Source organism: Hyperolius riggenbachi, chromosome 5 (assembly GCF_040937935.1).
Source record: "Hyperolius riggenbachi isolate aHypRig1 chromosome 5, aHypRig1.pri, whole genome shotgun sequence".
Lineage (NCBI taxonomy): Eukaryota > Metazoa > Chordata > Amphibia > Anura > Hyperoliidae > Hyperolius > Hyperolius riggenbachi.
The window spans coordinates 258,238,893-258,259,609 of record NC_090650.1 but is presented as its reverse complement, the minus strand read 5'-3'; the positions used below and the strand labels follow the sequence as shown (position 1 = coordinate 258,259,609).

The window sequence follows — 20,717 nt, the reverse complement described above, 5'->3', positions numbered from 1 at the left end:
CGTTATTGAATCGTACAAAGAATCGTATCGTGTAGATGGGGCTTAACAGCAGTTTCACAAGTTAGACTTGCTTTGTCAGTGGCAAACATGTAACAGACTGAAGTGCTTTAGCTGCTTCTAGACCAGCGTGGTTGAAATCTACGTCCTGCTTGTGGCTGCGCAGCTCTGACAGGACATAGATTTCAACAATCGGTGGTGTTGGATTGTCTTACTCTTTATGACTTTATTGCTGTTTGGAGATGTGTGATTGAGGCATCCACTGTGGTTTGTGAAGTAAACTACAAGAAAAAGTATTATAACAGACAGGAAAGAGTAAACGTGACCTCAATGTTTTTCTTTTGTTCAACACAACAGGTTTCATTTCTCTTACCAGAATGTGGACATTTACCAGAAAAACTGAAGAGTGCTGTTGATGGTTTTGGGAATTATTATCTTGTAAAAAACCTACCGCTACACGAGTTTATAAAAAAGAAATTCCGGGACACCTTTGTATCAAAAGGTAACAAATGTACAGAGAAGAGATGTCTATGTACGCTTTCAAACTTATTAAATAGCAATCAGAAATGTACAAAGGTCAGTAATCCATTGCAATTTTACCTTTTTGAAGAATGATTGATTGGTTCATATAGCATATTTCTTACTACCTTATTCAATGGGCACTCAAGAACAGGTTGTATAAGAACTGGCCACATCCATATAAAAAAACAGACACCTAGAAGCTAAGAACTGGCACAAAAGGATTATATTTCTCAGTTGCTGAACACTACTCTGCCGTCTTCATCTACTATTTGCCTCCTGGACACTTACCAGGAAATCTGGCATTGGCAAATTTGGACTTCCCACTAAGGCTTACTATTGGGCCATTCGCCTGAGCCAGTAGGAAATGTGGTGTAGTCAGTTGCACTCTAGCCTTGGAACACTAGGTCGCCTGCATAAAACCTTGTGAGCACACTGAAACTTTAACTGGTTCTTCCCTAAAACTGGCCTTAGTCTGTGGTAAGGAAAAATAACTTGGTGGGGAGATCAAAAAATGTGACTTGCGGAAAAATGAACAACCAGGATTTGTCCGAAATATGAGTCATTACTGCATACTGTGAACTTGGCATACATATTCAATAAAGTTTTATAAGTGTAATTTTAAAAGTTGTCTTCATCACATAAATACTGCAGGGTGTAACATTGGGTGTAACCTTGACGGTTTTTCATTTTATTTAGCTGATGATAGATCTCTGCTCTCTATCTTTCATTTGCAGGTTTGTTCTATGCACTTTCTTATAATGCTAGAATTGATCAGGACAATGTTGCAGCACTTTTGCCAACAGGTAATTATTTAGAATCTGAACTTTTTTTTTTTTTTTACATTTTATATATATATATATATATATATATATATATATATATATATATATATATATATATATATATATATATATATATATATATATATATATATATATATATATATATATATATATATATATATATATATATATATATATATATATATACCATTTAGGGGCCATTTCCATTGCATTTTGCAGTCGTGCTGCATTGCGATCATCCTAGCAGCAATTTCCACTTGCTGCTGCTTGCCTGCAGCACAGCCATTGGGAACGGATGAGAATAGCACAAGCCGGCGATTGCCTTCAAGGGAAAACCATTGCGCACTAGTGGGAAATAAGCATTGCGATTTACATGTAAATTAAAGTTCTCGAACGATAAGCTAAACGGCTGCTATCCACTTTTTTAAGTGGATTGCAGCTTGTGGAAAAGGGCCCTAAAGCGTACCTTACATGTATGATAGTACATGTATACATACTGTACCAGTCCTACTTAGAACTTGCTTGTGTTCCCCACTTTTTTCCCCATAAGGCCTGGAACTCACTAGCAACACTTTTCTAAGCCTTTTCTAAGTGCTTTTGGTTTGAAAAGCTCTTTCTAATCTAATGCTATGTGAGTGATCCCACTTGAGGGATGTGATATATATTTTTTTCTGTTTGTTTTTCAAACCCCCATAACCCTACATCAGCAAGAGCTTTTCAAATCACAAGCGTTTAGGGCTTGTTTACACTATGAGCAATTTGAGTTTTTTTTAAGCGCTAGCATTTTTTAAAAGTGATTTACAAGAGCTTGTGTAATGAATTCCTATGTGAGTGTTGTCACATAAGCGATGAGCTTTCTTTCCAATCGCAAACGCGGTCCTGCACCATTTTCTGAGTGTTTGGCTTCAATAGAAGGCATAGGAAAATTGCAACGCGCTTTAAAAGTGCTTGGAAAATTACTTTAAATATATTCAGTTCCAGGTCAAAGAGTTTACTTCCTGATTGTCTGCAAACAAAACCGCTTACAAAAAACTCAAATCTTTTCAGAAAATGCCGGTACAATCATTTCAAAAAGTGCTCACCTTGTAACATTCTAAGCCAAAATACATGAATTATTGACTTTTTTTTTTTTTAATCTTTACCCTGCACTCAGAAGCGATTCTCCAGGCAAGAGAATGGTTGTAATTGCTTAGTGAGGATTACATTGTAGTCCAACTAGGTCCCGACTGAACAAAAACTTGAACGCCTGAAGGTTAACTCCTACAGGAAGAAAAGGAACACGGCCTAGTTATTGGTACGCTTGGCACTGTACATGCACGTCTATCCCTTCATGTCACTTCAGGTACACTTTAGACCGTACCTGAGCTAACATGTGACATGAGCTAAACATGGGTGCATAGTTTACTAGCCATACTAATAGCTTGTTATGCCTTTCAATGCAAGGGGTTGAAAAAAGCAATGCTTTTATCTATTAAAATCAAGCAGTTGAATGCAGCCGTGGCTCTCCTGAAAAGTAAACAAAAGCCACAACACTTATGTTTTGCTTATGAAACACTCCTTCTATCAAGACAGGGCTGTAGTCAAAAGCTATTTTTTTTATTTATTAGAATCGTTCACAGACCATTTGGGACATCCAATGAGTTTTATTTTCTGCCAATCTGATCACATTTATCTGATTACTTGGGTGATTTTTTTGCTAAAAATTGTAGCATTATTTTACTTTAAAGATCCTGCTCTTAAAGGACACCCAAAGTGAAAAATGAACTCATGAAATAAATAATTGTATCTATCCTCCTTCTCCTAAAAATGACTTTTTAAGATCTTCCACAGTTTTTTATTTTATATTTAAATCTACTTTTGAAGTTTTTACTGTTGTTTTTTTTTTCAATGACACCTTCATTGAAGTATGCCAGAGCTAAATCTATGAACTATTGACCCTTTTTTTTAAATCTCTTTCCTGCTCTCAGAAGCCATTTTCTGCTTTTATAGTTGTAATTTCTTATCAGTGAGGGTCACACTGAAGTCTGACCCAGTCCTGAGTCAGTCAGGAATTGCCACTTACGTACCTGATCATGCAGAGAAAGAAAAAAAGGAACACAGCATAGTTATTTGTGTGCTAGGCACTGTAGGCACTGTACATACACATGTCTATCTCATCATGTCACATGTCACCTCAGGTATCCTTTAAGCCTAGGCAATAAAGTACACAGCACAGAGACTTAATGTGACCATACACTGATCAATATTGATTTTTGCCAGACCAATACATTCTATCATTTTAACAAATTGATTGTAAATCAGTTAAAGTTCTGCAGTTTCAATCCATGCAAATCTATTGATATAAGTCAGAATATAAAAAACGTTTGATAAAAGAAAAAAAATGGACCATTTCCGTCAAAAAAATCAAGTGCATTTCAGCCCCTGGCTGTCTTGCGATCTAGTGTTTGTGATTTTAAATTTCTTTTTTGCAGCTTCCAGGATGCGGTTGACAGGTGAGTGGTTAGGGAGAGGACTGTGTGGGAGATGCCTACACGCGGCGGTCCCTGTAAAAAGATGTAATAACGATTGCGTCCAACCGAGCCTCCCACCTGAATGCTAATTTATGCAATTCCTGCTAGGTTTGGTATGGCAGGCAAAGGGTGTATGACCGTACACCCGATTGGCTGATTGGCGCCTGCTGACCAGATAGAGGTAGGAAATTGCTTGAACTGGTAGTGAGCAAATGTGTGTGTTATATTTAGCACATTATTAGCTTGGAGGAGCGGACAAAACGGTTATGACTCCCATCCTGAACAGTTTAAATGATGTCACATCAAAATCAGATCTCGATTCACTGTGTGGAGCACTGATTTCCCCATCAACGACGAACAATCTGAACGCTAATCGGACATGGATCGATTAGTGTATGGCCAACTTATTGATTATGCACATGTGCTTCTCTATACTTGTATAGGCCTTGCCTCTCCTATGATTTTATGATGGATTTAAAGAGTAAAAATTGTACGTGACTTAGAATTTTTAATCTGAGAAGAAAATCTGTGGTTTTACATACTCAACTTTGTTTTTTTCTGTTTAGGGAAGCTTATTTTATCTGTTGATAAAGACACATATGAGGAGTTGGGACTGCAAGGCAAGCCATCTCTGTATTCTGGAAAAATGATAATGCGATATAGTAAGTTATTTACCTTTTTTTTTTTTTCACTCCTTTAGGCATAAATGTGCTACAATGTCATTGTTTTATATGTTCTTTTCAGTTGTAAGCATAGATTTGACAGATGAGGCGCTCTCTCCGGATGGCAAGAAATTTGCGCGCATCAAATGGGCCTTTACTGAAAAGAAGCCTCTGACCTTTGATTTCCTACTTGCATGGGATAGCGGAGGTAATGACTTTGTTAATGTAGAAATAGAAATTCATAATTTAGTACAGTTGCCTATTTTATACACCTGTGAATGCCAGAGGAATTTGGCAGAAAATCTCTCTAGCCCTCTACTAGGATGGGTTTCCATATGCTGTGTTTTGGCTCTAGTGTCCAGCTCCATATGATCTCTGTGCAGGTTATCAGGTTTAACTCCACAATACACGATCAAGTATGAATGGCTCCAAAACAGGGCTGTTGAGTTGGAGTCGGAGTTGGTGGTTTCATAAACTGAGGAGTGAAAGTCGGATGATTTTTGTCCCAACTCCACAGCCTTGCTGCAAAACCAATTACTTTACACTCCTAATGCCTTAAATAAACATATTGTTTAGCAACTCAAAAACAGGTATTGAAGAAAGCAACGTCTCTTATATTTGTCATGAAGTTTTGAATCAGGATGATACCATTTATTCGCTAACTTCAAAATATATGAGTAAGCTTTCGGCTATTGAGCCTTCGTCTGACTGAGTTTGAGTCTGACGAAGGCTCAATAGGAGAAAGCTTACTCTTAGATATTTTGAAGTTAGCCAATAAATGTCATCAGCTCTGATTTCTGTGTGTGTGTGTTATCGTACTACTATGTAGGTGGTTGGTGTTTCTGTATGAGCAGTGGTCACTTGCGGACTAACCACACCATTATTGAGGCAACACCATTGCAGCATAGATGCCCCCATTATTTGTGGCTGATACTTTCAGTTCCCATTATATGTACACCATTAGTGGTGAGAATAGCTACACCCCAGGTTCATCAGGATTGCAGCAGCATTTCCCTGGGGGGATCAGCCAGGACTTCTCACCATTTTGGTGTCTTTATTGTATCTGTGTATTTACCGTATATACTCGCATATAAGCCGACCCGCATATAAGCCGACCCCCCAACTTTTCCCTGAAAAAACAGGGAAAAATGATTGACCCCCATATAAGCCGGGGGTAGGAAATGCTGGATTGGTGCAGCCCCCCAGTGTGTCCCAATATAGCTAGTATAGTGCCCAGTATAGGTAGGTAGTGTCCAGTATAGCTAGTATAGTGCCCAGTATAGCTAGTAAAGTGCCCAGTATAGCTAGTATAGTGCCCAGTATGGGTAGGTAGTGCCTCAGTTTAGCTAGTATAGTGCCCAGTTTAGCTAGTATAGTGTCCCAGTATGGCTAGTATAGTGCCCAGTTTAGCCAGTATAGTGCCCAGTTTAGCCAGTATAGTGCCCAGTTTAGCTAGTATAGTACCCAAGTATGGCTAGTAAAGTGCCCAGTTTAGCCAGTATAGTGCCCAGTTTAGCTAGTATAGTGCCCCAGTATGGCTAGTAAAGTGCCCAGTTTAGCCAGTATAGTGCCCAGTTTAGCTAGTATAGTACCCAAGTATGGCTAGTAAAGTGCCCAGTTTAGCCAGTATAGTGCCCAGCATAGGTGGGTAGTGCTCCCCCCGCGGCCGCCGCTGCTGCTATTACCTTGTTAGACAGCGGCCGCTTCCTAATCCGCGTTCCTCTTCTTTCTCAGAGTGTATCACAGCAGCGCGCCCGGCGCTGCTGCTTTGACGATGCAGGGGGCAGGAAAGAGCGCGGCTCCCTATAGCGGCGATCTGTATCGCCGTTACCAAGGGAACCGCTCTTTCCTGCCCCCTGCATCGTCACAGCAGCAGCGCCGGGCGCGCTGCTGTGATACACTCTGAGAAAGAAGAGGAACGCGGATTAGGAAGCGGCCGCTGTCTAACAAGGTAATAGCAGCAGCGGCCGCGGGGGGAGCGGGGAGGGGGGGGGAGCGGGGCGCGGACCACCCACCACTAGACCACCAGGGAAGACTCGCATACAAGCCGACCCCCCCCCAACTTTTGACCCCCTTTTTGGGGGTCAAAAATTCGGCTTGTATGCGAGTATATACGGTACACTTTTATACTGGTGATAAACATATTCGCCTAGTAGTTGTATCCGTGTGCTCCGCAGCTTCAGCGTTGGGGACTTGTGCTTCACGCTCGCACAAAACCTCTGTTACTGGTTGCTCACATTGGTCATAACCACAACTGGACCAGGTGATCACAAGTGATTGATCCACTTCAGTACATTGCAGGTAAGATCCTAACAGACAAAGGCCTCAATTCACTAAGATCATGCTGGAGATAATAAGGCAAGAGAAAACTTACCTCCACACAGTCAGGCCTAGTGCACACCGGAGCGTTTCCGCTGCTGTTTGCGATCCGCTTGCGGGTGCGGATCCGCTAGGGTAATGTATTTCAATGGGCTGGTGCACACCAGAGCGGGAGGCATTTGCAGAAACGCATACTCCCGGGCTGCTGCAGATTTTGGATTGCGGATGCGTTTCTGCCTCAATGTTAAGTATAGGAAAAACGCAAACCGCTCTGAAAAACGTCACTTCAGAGCGGTTTGCCAGGCGTTTTTTGTTACAGCTTTACTGTAACAATACATGAAATCTACTATACCAAAACCGCTACACAAAACCGCAAAACGCTAGCTGAAACGCTGCAGAAAAATAAGAAAAAGCGTTTCAAAATCTGCTAGCATTTTGCGGATCTGCTAGCGGTTTTTGGTGTGCACCAGGCCTAAGAGAGTTATCTTATCTCTTCATTCCTTAAGTTACCTCTTCTGTAGTTAATTTACCTCTTCTGTAGTTAATTTACCTCTTCTGTAGTTAATTTACCTCTTCTGTAGTTAATTTACCTCTTCTGTAGTTAATTTACCTCTTCTGTAGTTAATTTACCTCCTCTGTAGTTATTTTCACACGCAGTTAATGAACAGCCTGTCTTTAACTCTGGAGTTATTTTAAGGATTAAAGAGTTAAGTCAAAGACAGAAGAGTTATCTTTAGGTTTGCCTGAGGTAAAATGTTTCCTGAATACTACATGCCTTATCACCATGGTAACAACTCTAGAAGAGTTATTAAAGACAGGAGATAAGCTTAGTGAATTGAGGCCATTGTGTATGGTTCTTTATTACCTGTACTACCTTTAGGTGTGTCTTGCTTAATAAATGGAATCATCCTGATTCAAAACGTCTTGCTTTTACTGATGGCTGACATGTTTAATATTCTGCTGCTACTTATATTTCTCAGGAATTGTACTGTTCTAGCTGGATAGTCAAAATCAACTCAACATTTTACATATTGTAACTTTTTATAACTATGCCATTTAACTCGTTCCAATCTCATTGGCGTCAATTCACCAGAGGTTACCAACCTATTTATCTCTTGGGAGGTAATTTACCTTCTGTGATATCTCCAAATAGCAATTCTCCAGAAGTATAGGGGAAAATATCGACAGAGAGAAATGCAAGAGATAAATGTGAGATAAGTATGAGATAAATAAGTGATAGTTTTTCTCCAAATCACAATTCACCAGGGAAGAAAGGGGGTGTGGCAATTCGTTATTTTTTCATCTCTTTATCCCCTGAATGAACCTGGAAATATCATGGTTTTCACACAGCAGCTGCTGCTGTGGAAGATGGAGCCTTTTGAGCTTACTCTGTTAGGCCTGGTGCACACCAAAAACCGCTAGCAGATCCGCAAAATGCTAGCAGATTTTGAAACGCTTTTTCTTATTTTTCTGTAGCGTTTCAGCTAGCATTTTGCGGTTTTGTGAAGCGTTTTTGGTGTAGTAGATTTCATGTATTGTTACAGTAAAGCTGTTACTGAACAGCTACTGTAACAAAAACCACCTGGCAAACCGCTCTGAAGTGCCGTTTTTCAGAGGGGTTTGCGTTTTTCCTATACTTAACATTGAGGCAGAAACGCCTCCGCAATCCAAAATCTGCAGCAGCACGGGAGTATGCGTTTCTGCAAAACGCCTCCCGCTGTGGTGTGCACTAGCCCATTGAAATACATTACCCAAGCGTATCCGCAGCCGCAAGCGGATCGCAAACCGCAGCCGAACCGCTCTGGTGTGCACTAGGCCTTAGAACTTGCTTCTATTAGGAGGAGACGAAGGCGCAGGAGGAGGGTCTGTTTAATCGCCCCTCGTATTTTTCGTGAGAGAACAGTTCTTGATAATTTTACTGAGACAGAGGTGGTGAAGAAGTTCAGACTCACTCGTGACATGATTTGTGATATGATCCGGCAGTAAAAGGCGGGAATACACTGGTCAGGTAGTGGTAAAACTCCGCCTCCTACCCACAATGCTTCACTTTCAAGCTTACAGAGAGGAAAAGTATCCCATGTAAATCATTAATACCGATTACCTAACTCTCTGCTTTCTCACACTTTCCTCATGCATATCTCTCCATTATCCCCTGCTATCAAACACTTTTCTCTCTGTCCTCTCACACTGGTGAATTGACTCCAGAGTGTTAAAATACCTCATGAGATAAACTACCTACCTTTTTTCTCTTAGTAAATCCTCTCTGGTGAATTGACGCCTTTATGAGCAAAGTGCTGCAGGGTGGACATGGGTGATCTCTGCGGGTTGTGCCGGAGGGAGCCACTGGGGTAAACTGTCCGTTGAGAGAACGGGGCTCGCACCAGCTTGCTCGCTCGCTCGCTCTAGTTCCACCCTGCGATGCACGTTCGCCAACCTAATATGCTAATACGCAGTGCATCGTGGTAGGGATCAGAGTGTCAGATTTAGTTTGGCACTTTTTTTTTTTATCCACCCAAGTCCAGTGACACAGGCAGTAGGAGCCCAAATGCCTTTGAGCCCAAACATCTCTTTAATATTGTTTCTACTATGACATTGCTTATACTGGAATGGCTGTGCACTATTTATAATCTGGATATGTAAATGGTTGAACTCGATGGACGTATGTCTTTTTTTCAACCCAAATAACTATGTAACTATACCTGGTCAGGTCTTATTTATTGTATTTATAAAGCACCAACATATTACGCAGCGCTGATCTTGCTTTGTGTCACACAGATACATGTTCTTAAAATATGAATTTCCTCACTGTGTTTTGTATTCAGACTGACATTTTTATTATGTCTTTCAGATGCTTCTACTATAAAGTCTTATTTTTCTACATACATTGTCAAGGAGTGTCAGCCTAAGATCACTTCTGTTATTTCAAAAGATCTGCTCTGCCCTGTATTGAGAAGTAGGGAGCTACATGGAAAACAAGGAGAATGCTGTAGCTCTGTGGAGCTTTTTGAATGGCTGGGGGCCATAAGCAACGACATTAACTGGTAGGTACTTTTCTCTTTTTTTTTTTTTTTTTTTTTTTTTTTTTGTTTGTTTGTTTTGTTTTGCAACTTTAGGATCCAGAAAAAGAAATACATCAATCATCAATAAAATGATTTGTATGTTGAGTGATCTGTGATACTTTGCAAGTTCCTTTCTGTGACTGTTCCCATTTATTTATGTTATACATAACCAAAGGTAGGTGGTTTGGCTCCGTGAAACAGTTGCCCCCACCCCTACAATCTGCACAACTAAAAATTCTATCAGGTGCTATATTTTGTGCTGCAAAAATTTGTGCTGCTTTCATTTAGAAGATAATAGCCTCTCGACTACCTCCTCCTGGATGTCAGCCAGGTTCTTGAAGCTTAACTTTGATAAAATTGAGCTCCTTATTTTCCTGCCCTGTGCTGCGCCACCCCTCCCGGATTTTCATGTCACGACCAACATGACTATCCTCCTTACCTCCCAGGCCCGCTGCTTGGTCGTCACCCTGGTCTCTGCTCTCTCCTTCAGCCCCCACATCCAAAATGTTACTAGAGCCTGCAATCTCCACCACTGCAACATTTCCCATATCTGCCTCTTCCTGACCCCAGATATTACCAACCTTTTCATACATGCCCTCAACATCTCCCGCCATGACTATTGCAATGCGCATTGCACCCCTTCAGTTAGTCATGAATGCTGCAGCTAGACTCATCCATTCTTCTCACCACTCTGCTTCCACTTCTCCCCTCTGCAATGCCCAACACTGGCTCCCTGTCTGCTTCAGGACCATTTTTAAGATTCTGTGCCTAGCCTAGAAATCTGTGCACAAGACATGCCAAACCTTCATCTCAGAGATTGTCCACAGATATACAGTATACCCGCCCTACTGCCCTCCAGTGATCCCCGCCTGACCGCCCCGTACTTTTCTCACTCCCATGCGCGCCTACATGACTTTTCAAGATCTACACCCACCCTGAAATCTACTCCCTGCCAGCCAAGAGCCCACCAAAACAGGGCATAGATTTCAATTAGCGCGGTCTGAAAGTAGTTAAGAATATTCATTGTATAAAATTATGTACTAACACTATGTTTTGGATGTAGGAAATTGCATTGCATAGTGCAAGTATCACACGCTCTGCATCCGATTTGTGATAAAAGTGGTAGTTTGTGTTTGTTGGTTTGATAGAGGAGCTAAATATTTAGATCACTTGATTTTTAACTCCCAGCTAATTCTTATTTCTGGAAAGTCGAGAGCCAAACAAGCTTCAACAAAGTGTTTATTCAAGGGTGTGCACACGTATGCTACCTGCTTATTGTAAGTTGTTAAATAAATATATTTTATTTTTTTACCTAACAGATATGGTTGCATCAGTTGCATTGTACTGGTTTATAGATCACTTTAAAGTAAACCTGGGATGAAATAAGAAAAATTCATTTATTCCTGGGGCTTCCTCCAGCTCCCTTTGGCCTGGTCACTCCATCCCTGCTGTCCTCCATTATTGGTCCCGGTAACTTCGCCCAGTTGGGGCTTACTGCGCATGGGTGGCCCGGCCGTGCGCGCATCCCCATTTGCGGTCCCGAGGCTGGGAGAGTTCTGTGCTTGTGTGGTAGAACACTTCTGGACGTGGGAGCGTGCGTGGCCGCACTGCGCCAATTGGTCGAAGTTACAGGGATCAATAACAGAGGATCGAGGAGGATGACAAGGGAGCGATCAGGCCAAAGGGGGCTGGAGGAAGCCCAAATGATTTTTTTCTTTTTATTTCATCTCGGATACACTTTAAAGGTAATAAGTTTTGAAATGATTTGTGATCCCATTTTTTTTATTTTTTTTTATTTTTTTTTTCAAATCACAAAAACCTGTCGTTTTTAACTGGGGTGTATACACTTTTTTTTTTTTATAACCACTGTAGGTGCTAAACAAAGTACTACTCTATAACAAAGTACTACTCTGCAAGTGTCTTGTTTAAAGAGACACTGAAGCGAAAAAAAAAATATGATATAGTGAATTGGTTGTCTACTATGAATAATTACTAGAAGATTAGCAGCAAAGAAAATATTCTCATATTTTTATTTTCAGGTATATAGTGTTTTTTCTAACATTGCATCATTCTCTAATATGTGCAGATTACACAACACTCAGCATTCAAAATGATTCTTTCAGAGCAGTCTGTGAACTAATGACATCTCCTCTGGTAGAGAAAAAGACATTTGTTTACTTACAGTTGAGATAATAAAAGTCAGAAGACAGCCCTCTCCACGACTTTGAAAGTCATAGAGCTTAATGGCTTTTTTGCATAGAGATAACTGGAGTTTCTTAACTCTTCCTGTACTGGAAACAATTAGACTGATGTATCTGATCTTAATGTTTTATTTCTTAGCTGTACTACACATACAAATCATAATATCATATTTTTTTTTTTCGCTAGTGTCTCTTTAAGTCAGCACTGAAAATTGTCCGCAAAGTGTGTCTCAGAAATGTAACGTGTACATTTTATGTTTCTCTTTTTGCACCACCAGTAACAACCATGCATCCAACTTCGTATCAAGTTTTTGCTGTCCAGAGCCCAACACTGTAATAGAAAAAGCTTATTTATGTACGATAACTGGATTCATAACACCAGGAAAGATATTAAAATTGCTACAGCTGCTCCGGTAAGTCTCACAATTGGATTACGATCAGCAGAAAGTACCATATATCCTCTAGGATAAGCTAATCTCTGAATTTTCTAGCCCGAATACCAAAAGCCACTTATTAACTGGCCCCACTTCGCCCATATATGCATTGCTGCAGGTAGGAACTAACAGCAGTAGAGGGTAAATCTCTGGTACTTCCCAAACCACCCCCCCCAGTATACACTCTACAAGAATCTCGCTCTCCAATGAACAGCCTGCATGAGTGTACCAAATCTATGGATAAGATGGCCTCTGTTTTAAAGGAATTGTCAGGCAAAAAAAAGTGTTTCACTTACCTGGGGCTTCTACCAGTCCCCTGCAGCCATCCTGTGCCCCTGTGGTCACTCACTGCTGCTCCAGTCCCCTGCCGCCAGCTAGTTTCGTTTTTGCCGACCTCGGGGTTGGCAGGCCGCATCGCGTACATTTTTACGCATTCCCGCTGGTGCAGGAACATTAACACATACATTTTTACACGTCAACGGAGCAATACGTAAATTTTTACGCGTTGTACCACTGATGCGTACAAATGCATGCGTTAATGTTCCTGCACCACCGGGAATGAGTAAAAAATGTATGCAATGCAGCCCGCCGACCCCCGAGGTCGGCAAAAACAAAACTAGCTGGTGGCGGGGGACTGGAGCAGCAGTGAGTGACCACAGGGGCACAGGATGGCTGCAGGGGGCTGGTAGAAGCCCCAGGTAAATGAAACACTTTTTTTTTTTTTTTGCCTGACAATTCTTTTTCTTTTAGACAATACCAGTTGCCTGACAGCCCTGCTGATCTATTTGTCTGCAGTAGTGTCTGAATCACACCAGAAACAAACATGCAGCTAATTTTGTCAGATTTGTCAAACGCCCGATATGCTGCATGCTTGTTCAGGGTCTGTGGCTGAAAGTATTAGAGGCAGAGGACAGCCAGGCAACTGGTATTGCTTAAAGAGAATCTGTACTCCTAAAATTCCTACAATAAAAAGCATACCATTCTATTCATTATGTTCTCCTGGGCCCCCTCTGTGCTGTTTCTGCCACTCCCTGCTGCGATCCTGGCTTGTAATTGCCAGTTTTAGGCAGTGTTAACAAACAAAAGACATGGCTGCTAACCAGATTGTCATAGGCTGAGAGGAGCTCAGTCTGTGACTCACACAGAGCCTGCAGGGGTGTGGAGAGGGTGTGTATAGCTTCTATCCTATCACAAGTAGAGCAGCACATTCCTGCTTGAGTGCCTGAGCCCGAAAAAGCCATCAGAGAAAAGATTACATTATATAACAGAGATAATACAGCCACTGTGCAACTAGGAAAGGCTGCATTAAGACAGACCACATTAGAACAGGTATAGAAACTTCTAGGATAGAAGAAATAAGGCTGAAAATTTTGTTACAGAGTCTCTTTAAAAGGAAATAAATATGGCAGCCCCCATATCCCTCTGGTTACGGTTGTCCTTTAAATGCTCGCAGGGATGGAGATGTTCAGATTGGGTGTGGCAGGAAGTGCCAAGATATACAGGCTGTATGAAAGGCTCTGTCTCCAAAGGTTTTTAGGTGGACTCTGGAGGTGACAAAAGTTATTAGATCTTTTTTGCTCTAAGGTTGTGGGAAGTGTGATGCAGTTGCAAAAAAATCCTCCAGGTATCAAGGACCCAGATTGTGCAAGGATTTTTATGTCAATAAGCCAATCTTTAAAATAATTCTCAATTTTATCGGTAGCCAGTAAAGTGAGCGAAGAATTTCTGTTGAGGCAATGGTGGTGTTGGCTTGTTAACAGCCTTGCAGAAGTATTCTGTACTAATTGCAAGTGGTGAAAGTCTTTGTTTGGAAGGCTTGTATAGAGAACATTGCAATAGACCAACCGTTATGTGGTGAAGGCATGAACTAGGGTTGGAAGATCTGCTGGAGGTATGAGGTGCTTAGTTTTTGCAATGTTCCTTAGGAAAGAAGGAAGGGTTTTTTTCATAATCGGGGGGGAAAAATTTAACGTTTGTGTGGTCAGACTTTTGAAATTTAAACAATCAGAAAAATTGATTGCAATTCTTGAATTGAAAAGATATTTTAAAAAATTGTTTAGTGTGTAGCCATCTTTAGTCTGAGAAGAAGTGGGCAAATTTCTCGCACAGGTCCTGTGACGGTCTGATTGGTTGTAGGATGGTGTACACCTAACGTCCTCTGTTCTGGTGTCCAAATAATTCAGTTTAAGACTTTATTACCGAAGTCCTGGTCTTTGTTTGTTCTTTCTGGCAGACTTCAGTGTGGTACTGATGTTTCTCTTGGAGAGCAAAAGTTTCCTCCTTGTACACCTCCTATGAAAGTAAAGGACCACTATCGCGAAAAATTGTAAAATTTAAAATACATGTGTATAAATAAGAAGTATGTTTTTCTTCCAGAGTAAAATGAGCCATAAATTACATTTTTGCTATGTTGCCGTCACTTAGAGTAGGTAGTAGAAATCTGACAAAACCGAGAGGTTTTGGACTAGTCCATCCCACCATAGGGAATTAGCGTGGCGTTAATTGTTTGTTTATAAAGACTCTCCCTGAAAATAATTTATACAGAGATATACACACGTCTCTGCCAGTCACTAAGTGCTTTTGAAAATTAAAGAAAACCCTGAGAATCCCCCATGAGGAGATGGGCTAGTCCAATACCTGTCAGTTCTGTCAGATTTCTACTATATACTGTAAGTTGTAGCAACAAAGTAAAAAAGTAATTTTATGGCTCATTTTACTGTGGAAGAAACATACTTATTTGTATGTGTTTATATGTATTTTAAATTTTACAATTTTTGCAATAGTGGTCCTTTAAAGTTGTGCAGTCTCTTTCTGATTGTAGAGGCATGCACTTTAACATCAACAGTAGAGCCTGCTGTAGATAATGTGGTGACATTTTGTTTTTTTTGTTTTTGTTTGAATCCTATGGTCTGCTCTTGAGGTGAACTTGCTTAGACGGACAGACCTGGGCATGTTCCACTTGTACATTATTTTTCAAACTATGGAATAGCTGGTTACAAAATCATTTTAAACCGCTTACCAGACTTATAAGCTACTACAATCATCTTTTAAAGGCCTCAGACAGCTCTATTGATCTCCCCTTGGTGTTCACTCTCACCTCAACAGTCAGGAACACACCAAACTAAGTGTTTTGAGGTTTAAATAGAGCAAACCTTCTCAAAATTCAAATTAACTACGTTCTAACTATGTGATGCACCTATGTGTAATTTGAGCCATGTTAAGTGGGAATAAATGTGGCGAGCCCTGTATTATTCCTCAGCAGAAATAGCATTTTTGAAAAATTACATTTTGCAGAAGAGTTTGAAAAGTCTTTCTTCTATTTTAATTATTTCGTTATAGTATATGAATCTTCAAGTATTGTTAAGATTGAGATTAAAGTGTACCTGAGACCAAAGAAATCTCATGTTTTATACTTACCCGGGGGGACCTCAAGGGGGCCTTCCACCAGCCCCTTTGAGGTTGTTTGGTTGCTCGCCGTCTCCCTGGGCCGCTCTTGTCTCCCACTGGATGGCCCAGTACTGGCCGAGTTGTGCTTCGTCACCCGGCCGCGTGTGCACCCCTGTTGCACTCATGTGGCCAGGAGTGTTCTGCACCTGGGCAGTAACTACTGCACAGGTGCAGAATGCTCTCAGCCGGGGAGCATGATGTGGAGCACGCACAGGCCGAGCAGCGCATGTGTGACGAAGTGCAACTTGGTCAGAATACTGGGCACTGCAGCAAAAGACAGGAGCGGCTGCAGGAAGCCCCAGGTAAGGATAAATCTTCTTTGGTCTCAAGTTTCCTTTAACCTCCCTGGCGGTCAATTAAATCCGCCAGGGAGGCAGCGCAGCACCATTTTTTAATTTTTTTTAAATCATGTAGCTAGCATAGCACAGGAAATCCCGTTCTGAATGGGATTTCCTTCAGGACTTCCCCTGTCGCCATGGCGATGGGCGCGATGACTTCATCGACGTCGTGACGTCAGAGGGAGTCCTGATCCACCCCTCAGCGCTGCCTGGCACTGATTGGCCAGGCAGCGCACAGGGTCTTGGGTGGGGGGGGGCACCCTCTAACGCGGCGGGTAGCGTCGAATCTGCGCAGAGCGGCGGCGATCGTAAGTAACACGCAGCTAGCACAGTGCTAGCTGCGTGTATAACAAAAAAAATTATGCAAATCGGCCCAGCGGGGCCTGAGAAATCCTCCGCAGCGGCTTACCCAGTGTCCAGCACAGAGTTACCGCTAAGGAGGTTAAAAAGCCCAAGAATGTTACAAAGCCACACTGGCTTTCATAGGGTGTCCTAATTTTGTCACATATCTGTAAAAATATTCTGTGCTTTTATGATGGAAAAATGTCGGACCACCTCCCCAAAAAAATAAAAAAATGAGTTCCGGTCTTGCAAGTGATGACAGGAAGTTTGGGCGCCCATGTAAATATCGGCTGTTAACATTGACCATCCCTATAGCTTTGAGCACTACCCGTCTGTTCTTTCATGTTGCATTTAATGGTTCATTTTTGTATGTTTTACTAAGGTTGGAGAACATTGGCAGATAAATTGTCACAAAAGTATATACTGTAGAGCAATTGACCAGAAACACACATTTTTCTAGTGTAAGACTCTTGAATATGCTGATGCCAGATAAATCATCTATATAATATCACCAAAGTCCATTAATATTCTTAAAAGCATCCACATTTTTCTATAGGTTCTAGCAGTTGGTGTTCATGCTTTACTGGACAGTGTATAACATTTCTTGATCTGACAATTGGAACTTAACTTTTGTACAGTTATGTTTGTAAATCTCTGGTTCAATAGAAATATTTGATATGAATTTTTAAAATGGTAATGTTATAATTAAACAGCTATATTTCTATTGCAGGGAATATTTTCATGAACCAAAGTTGAGCCACTGGGTTTCCCTTATGGTGCATGGATTTGCAGACAGTCCTGTTTCCTGGAGAGAAGGAGAACATGGGTTTTTTAAAGGTGGCGATAATTTGTACAATTTTGTGATCTTTAATAACGAAGACTATTGGCTACAGATGGCTGCTGGGACACATGACTGCTGCCCACCTTAAATGAAAGCCTATACATGTATACTACTTTTATGGCTCATACACATTTGTAAAATCCATATTGCCGAACAGCATTCTTTGGCAGGACTGATGAGGTTAATTACCAGCCTTTTTGAAAGTGGGTACAATAACTCTTAAAAATGCATTTTTCTTCAGCTGGACGGAATTGACTTGCACAGGTGTGAACAAACACAAGTGTTGTGAATTGAACTTGTGCTTTTGCTGCACTTACAGTGTGTTCAAAAGCAGTACAAAGAGCTGGGAGGGCATCTAGTAGCCCTGATATGCCCGTTCCAGTTTTTTCACATTGTAAGTACAAATTCAATTCCAAATCATCTGAAAAACAAAGGGTATAACAATGATGCTCCAAGGAGTTACAAAAGCACTTGCTGGTACATCTTACATGGCAGCATGTGAAAAGTCAGAATTGTACTAATTGTGAGTGTATTGATTATGTGTCATTTGAAAGATCATGAAAGGAATCGTTTTTGGGACACTTAGGGGCACCAGTTATCGGAGAGATGGAGGGAGTTATAGGGTTATATTGGGAGTCCGTAGACCTTACAAGACCTGACTAAAGAAGCAGAAAATAAAATTAATTTAATTTGTACCTTTTTCTTTATGCATAACATTTTGTTGTGTGTGCATTAAATGTGTACTATTTCTGCAATAATGACTGTGATAAAATTTTGTATGTAATCCTGAAAAGTAGACATTTTTAATTTTTTTTTTTTATGCTAGTTACTGTCTCACTTTTGAACATGAAATCCTGACCTGCTGTTTGTTCTAAGTAGTGACCCACTGTGGTGAAAACAAGCAGATGAATAGAGAACATCAAGGGCCCCTTTGAAAATGGCAATAGCTGTGCCTGTATTATTCTCATAAGTACCCACCAGAGTCATTCCATTTTGACTTAAAAATGGCTTTTGTATCATTGATTTACTTCTGATGTCACTTGGCATGCAAATGACACCTACGGTACCTCACAGGATTTTTTTCTCCAAACCTTCCATTATACAGTAAGCTTTGATAAAGAAAGGGTTTCATAAAACTATATATCTATATATATTCGTATAGTTTGTACTGTTTCTTTTTAAATCCATAAAATTGATTTGTTAAGGAAAAAAAATCTTACCACCAAGGGTGAGGAGGACGAGCGAGTACAAGCTCCTTCTCGGCCATGTGGGGCAATCAGAATTATCAGATTCCACACCTCTCTCCATTTCCTGAGAACTGCAGGAATCTATTTTAGTGGAAGAAATGCATACAGCGGATAATCTCACTTCTGGATGTAAGAATTTTGTCCTAGGGCTCTGTTTCGAGGATTCAATGAGAAAAAAACGTATTAATGACTGAGTAGAATGCTCAGGTGCCAAAGTCTACAAATGAGGTCCCCATCTCCTGAAAATGTTCTTGAAACTCTTTTTTTATGAAGACAATGATGCTCCTGCTGAGTGTATTTGCATCTCATTGTCTGATTTGAACTAGAAAATGCGATTGACAAAAAAATCTTCTCCGCCGCTACTAGAGCTAGCTTCACTGCTCTGAGTTCTCGAAAATTGGAGAGGCACTGAGACTCTGACTTGAACCACTTCCCCCTGAAATACTCTGTGACCTACATGAGCACCCGATCCCAAACTAGAATCTGTGGTAAGTATATTCTAATCCGGCTCCTTCCAGAGCCTGCCCCTCACTAAGTTGGATTATCAGTGTCGGAATAGACACTCTGAACTCCAGGGTTTGTGGTCTGCCATCCCATTTGTCCAGAAAGAATTTCCAAAGTCTTCTGAGATGCATGATTGCCCATGGAGTCACCACCATTGTTGCTGACATGGCACTGCCTAATGAGTCGTCTTTTGGTCTGACTCTCAGGAGCCTTGGATCCAAAACTCCTTTTTCTGGACTTATCAAAAGTCCATCCTCTTCCTCTTTTCTGGCCTGTCGAGGGTCGGGACTGACCATTCTTGATCTTACAAAAAAATTATGTCCCTTTTTCTGCTGTGCCTTGGGAAATATTTTCTTTATGTTTGATGTGCTTTCTAGATCTAAATCTAACTCTGGACCAAACAACAAGTCTCTCGTAAAGAGTACTCCACAGAGTGTATTCTTGAAGGTTAAATTACCCTCCCAAGTTTTTAACCACAGAGCCTGGTCAGCCACATTGACCAAAGCCTTCAATCTAGATGTAAAGCAAATGATTTCTGCTGAAGAAAAGTAGCCGCTTTTATTAGAACTGGAATTCAACAATTCTTCAGCACTGGCTCCTGCAGTAATACTAGCTTTTAGCTGGTTAACCCATAAATCCAAAGTCCTGGCTACACAGGTGGAAGCCACCACCAGCCTGAAGGTAGCCCGCAATTGCCTCCCTAAGTCCTTTTAAGTTGTAGCATCAATCTTTTTGTCTAGTGGATCCTTAAAGTGGGATGAAACTCCATATCAAAGGTCAACTGAAATGACAGGTATATGGAGGCTGCCATATTTATTTCCTTTTAAGCAATACTAGTTGCTTAGCCGCCCTGCTGATCCACTGTGTCTAATAATTTTAGCCATAAACCCTAAACAAGCATGCAGCAGATCAGGTGTTACTGACATTGTCAGAACTGACAAGATTAGCTGCATGCTTGTTTCAGGTGTTATTTAGACACTACTGTAGCCAAAGAGATCAGCGGGGCTGCCATGAAACTGGTATTGTTTAAAAGGAAATAAATATGACAGCCTCCATATTCTTCTCACTACAGTTGTCCTTTAACTGAAAAAAAATAAAATCAATAAAAAAGAAATGTATTTAGCTTACCTATCCTGTTGTTTTTCATGTCAGATTTAAGAGAAATTCTATATGAAAAAAGACTATTGCTGGTTTCCATTTTTACTGTTTATCTGTGACGCCAAAAGGGACATCACTTTTGTTTTTGTTTTTTAGCCCAGCTCAGTGTTAAAGCGGAATATAACCCTGCATTTCAACTTTGCTCTAAAACATTATTTACAGTATATTATATGCAACCAGCATTTTTTTTTTTTTTACTAGACCAGCATTGGAAGGGTTACACAGGGCTTTAAAGTCCCTAGAGATTTCTGAAGACGCATCGGAACTTGAGTTAGATACTTTTTGTTTACATAAAGTATCTAAGTGTTTATTGTGACTCATCTCTCTCACTGA

At 40.8% G+C, this 20,717-nt stretch overlaps 1 protein-coding gene across 2 annotated transcripts in view; it reads left to right on the top strand.

Annotated features, from left to right (window-relative positions):
• Positions 1–18,268, top strand: part of RPP40 (ribonuclease P/MRP subunit p40) — a 29,203-nt gene extending 10,935 nt beyond the window's left edge. The window contains exons 2-8 of one of the 2 annotated variants that reach the window (XM_068234612.1): positions 355–499; positions 1,254–1,322; positions 4,399–4,494; positions 4,577–4,702; positions 9,662–9,854; positions 12,352–12,486; positions 17,365–18,268. In XM_068234612.1, the coding sequence (XP_068090713.1) occupies positions 355–499; positions 1,254–1,322; positions 4,399–4,494; positions 4,577–4,702; positions 9,662–9,854; positions 12,352–12,486; positions 17,365–17,563 (963 nt within the window). In that variant the 3' untranslated portion in view covers positions 17,564–18,268. The remainder of the gene's footprint in view (positions 1–354; positions 500–1,253; positions 1,323–4,398; positions 4,495–4,576; positions 4,703–9,661; positions 9,855–12,351; positions 12,487–17,364) is intronic. The other variant, XM_068234613.1, reaches the window with a different exon arrangement.
• Positions 18,269–20,717: the final 2,449 nt, after the last annotated feature.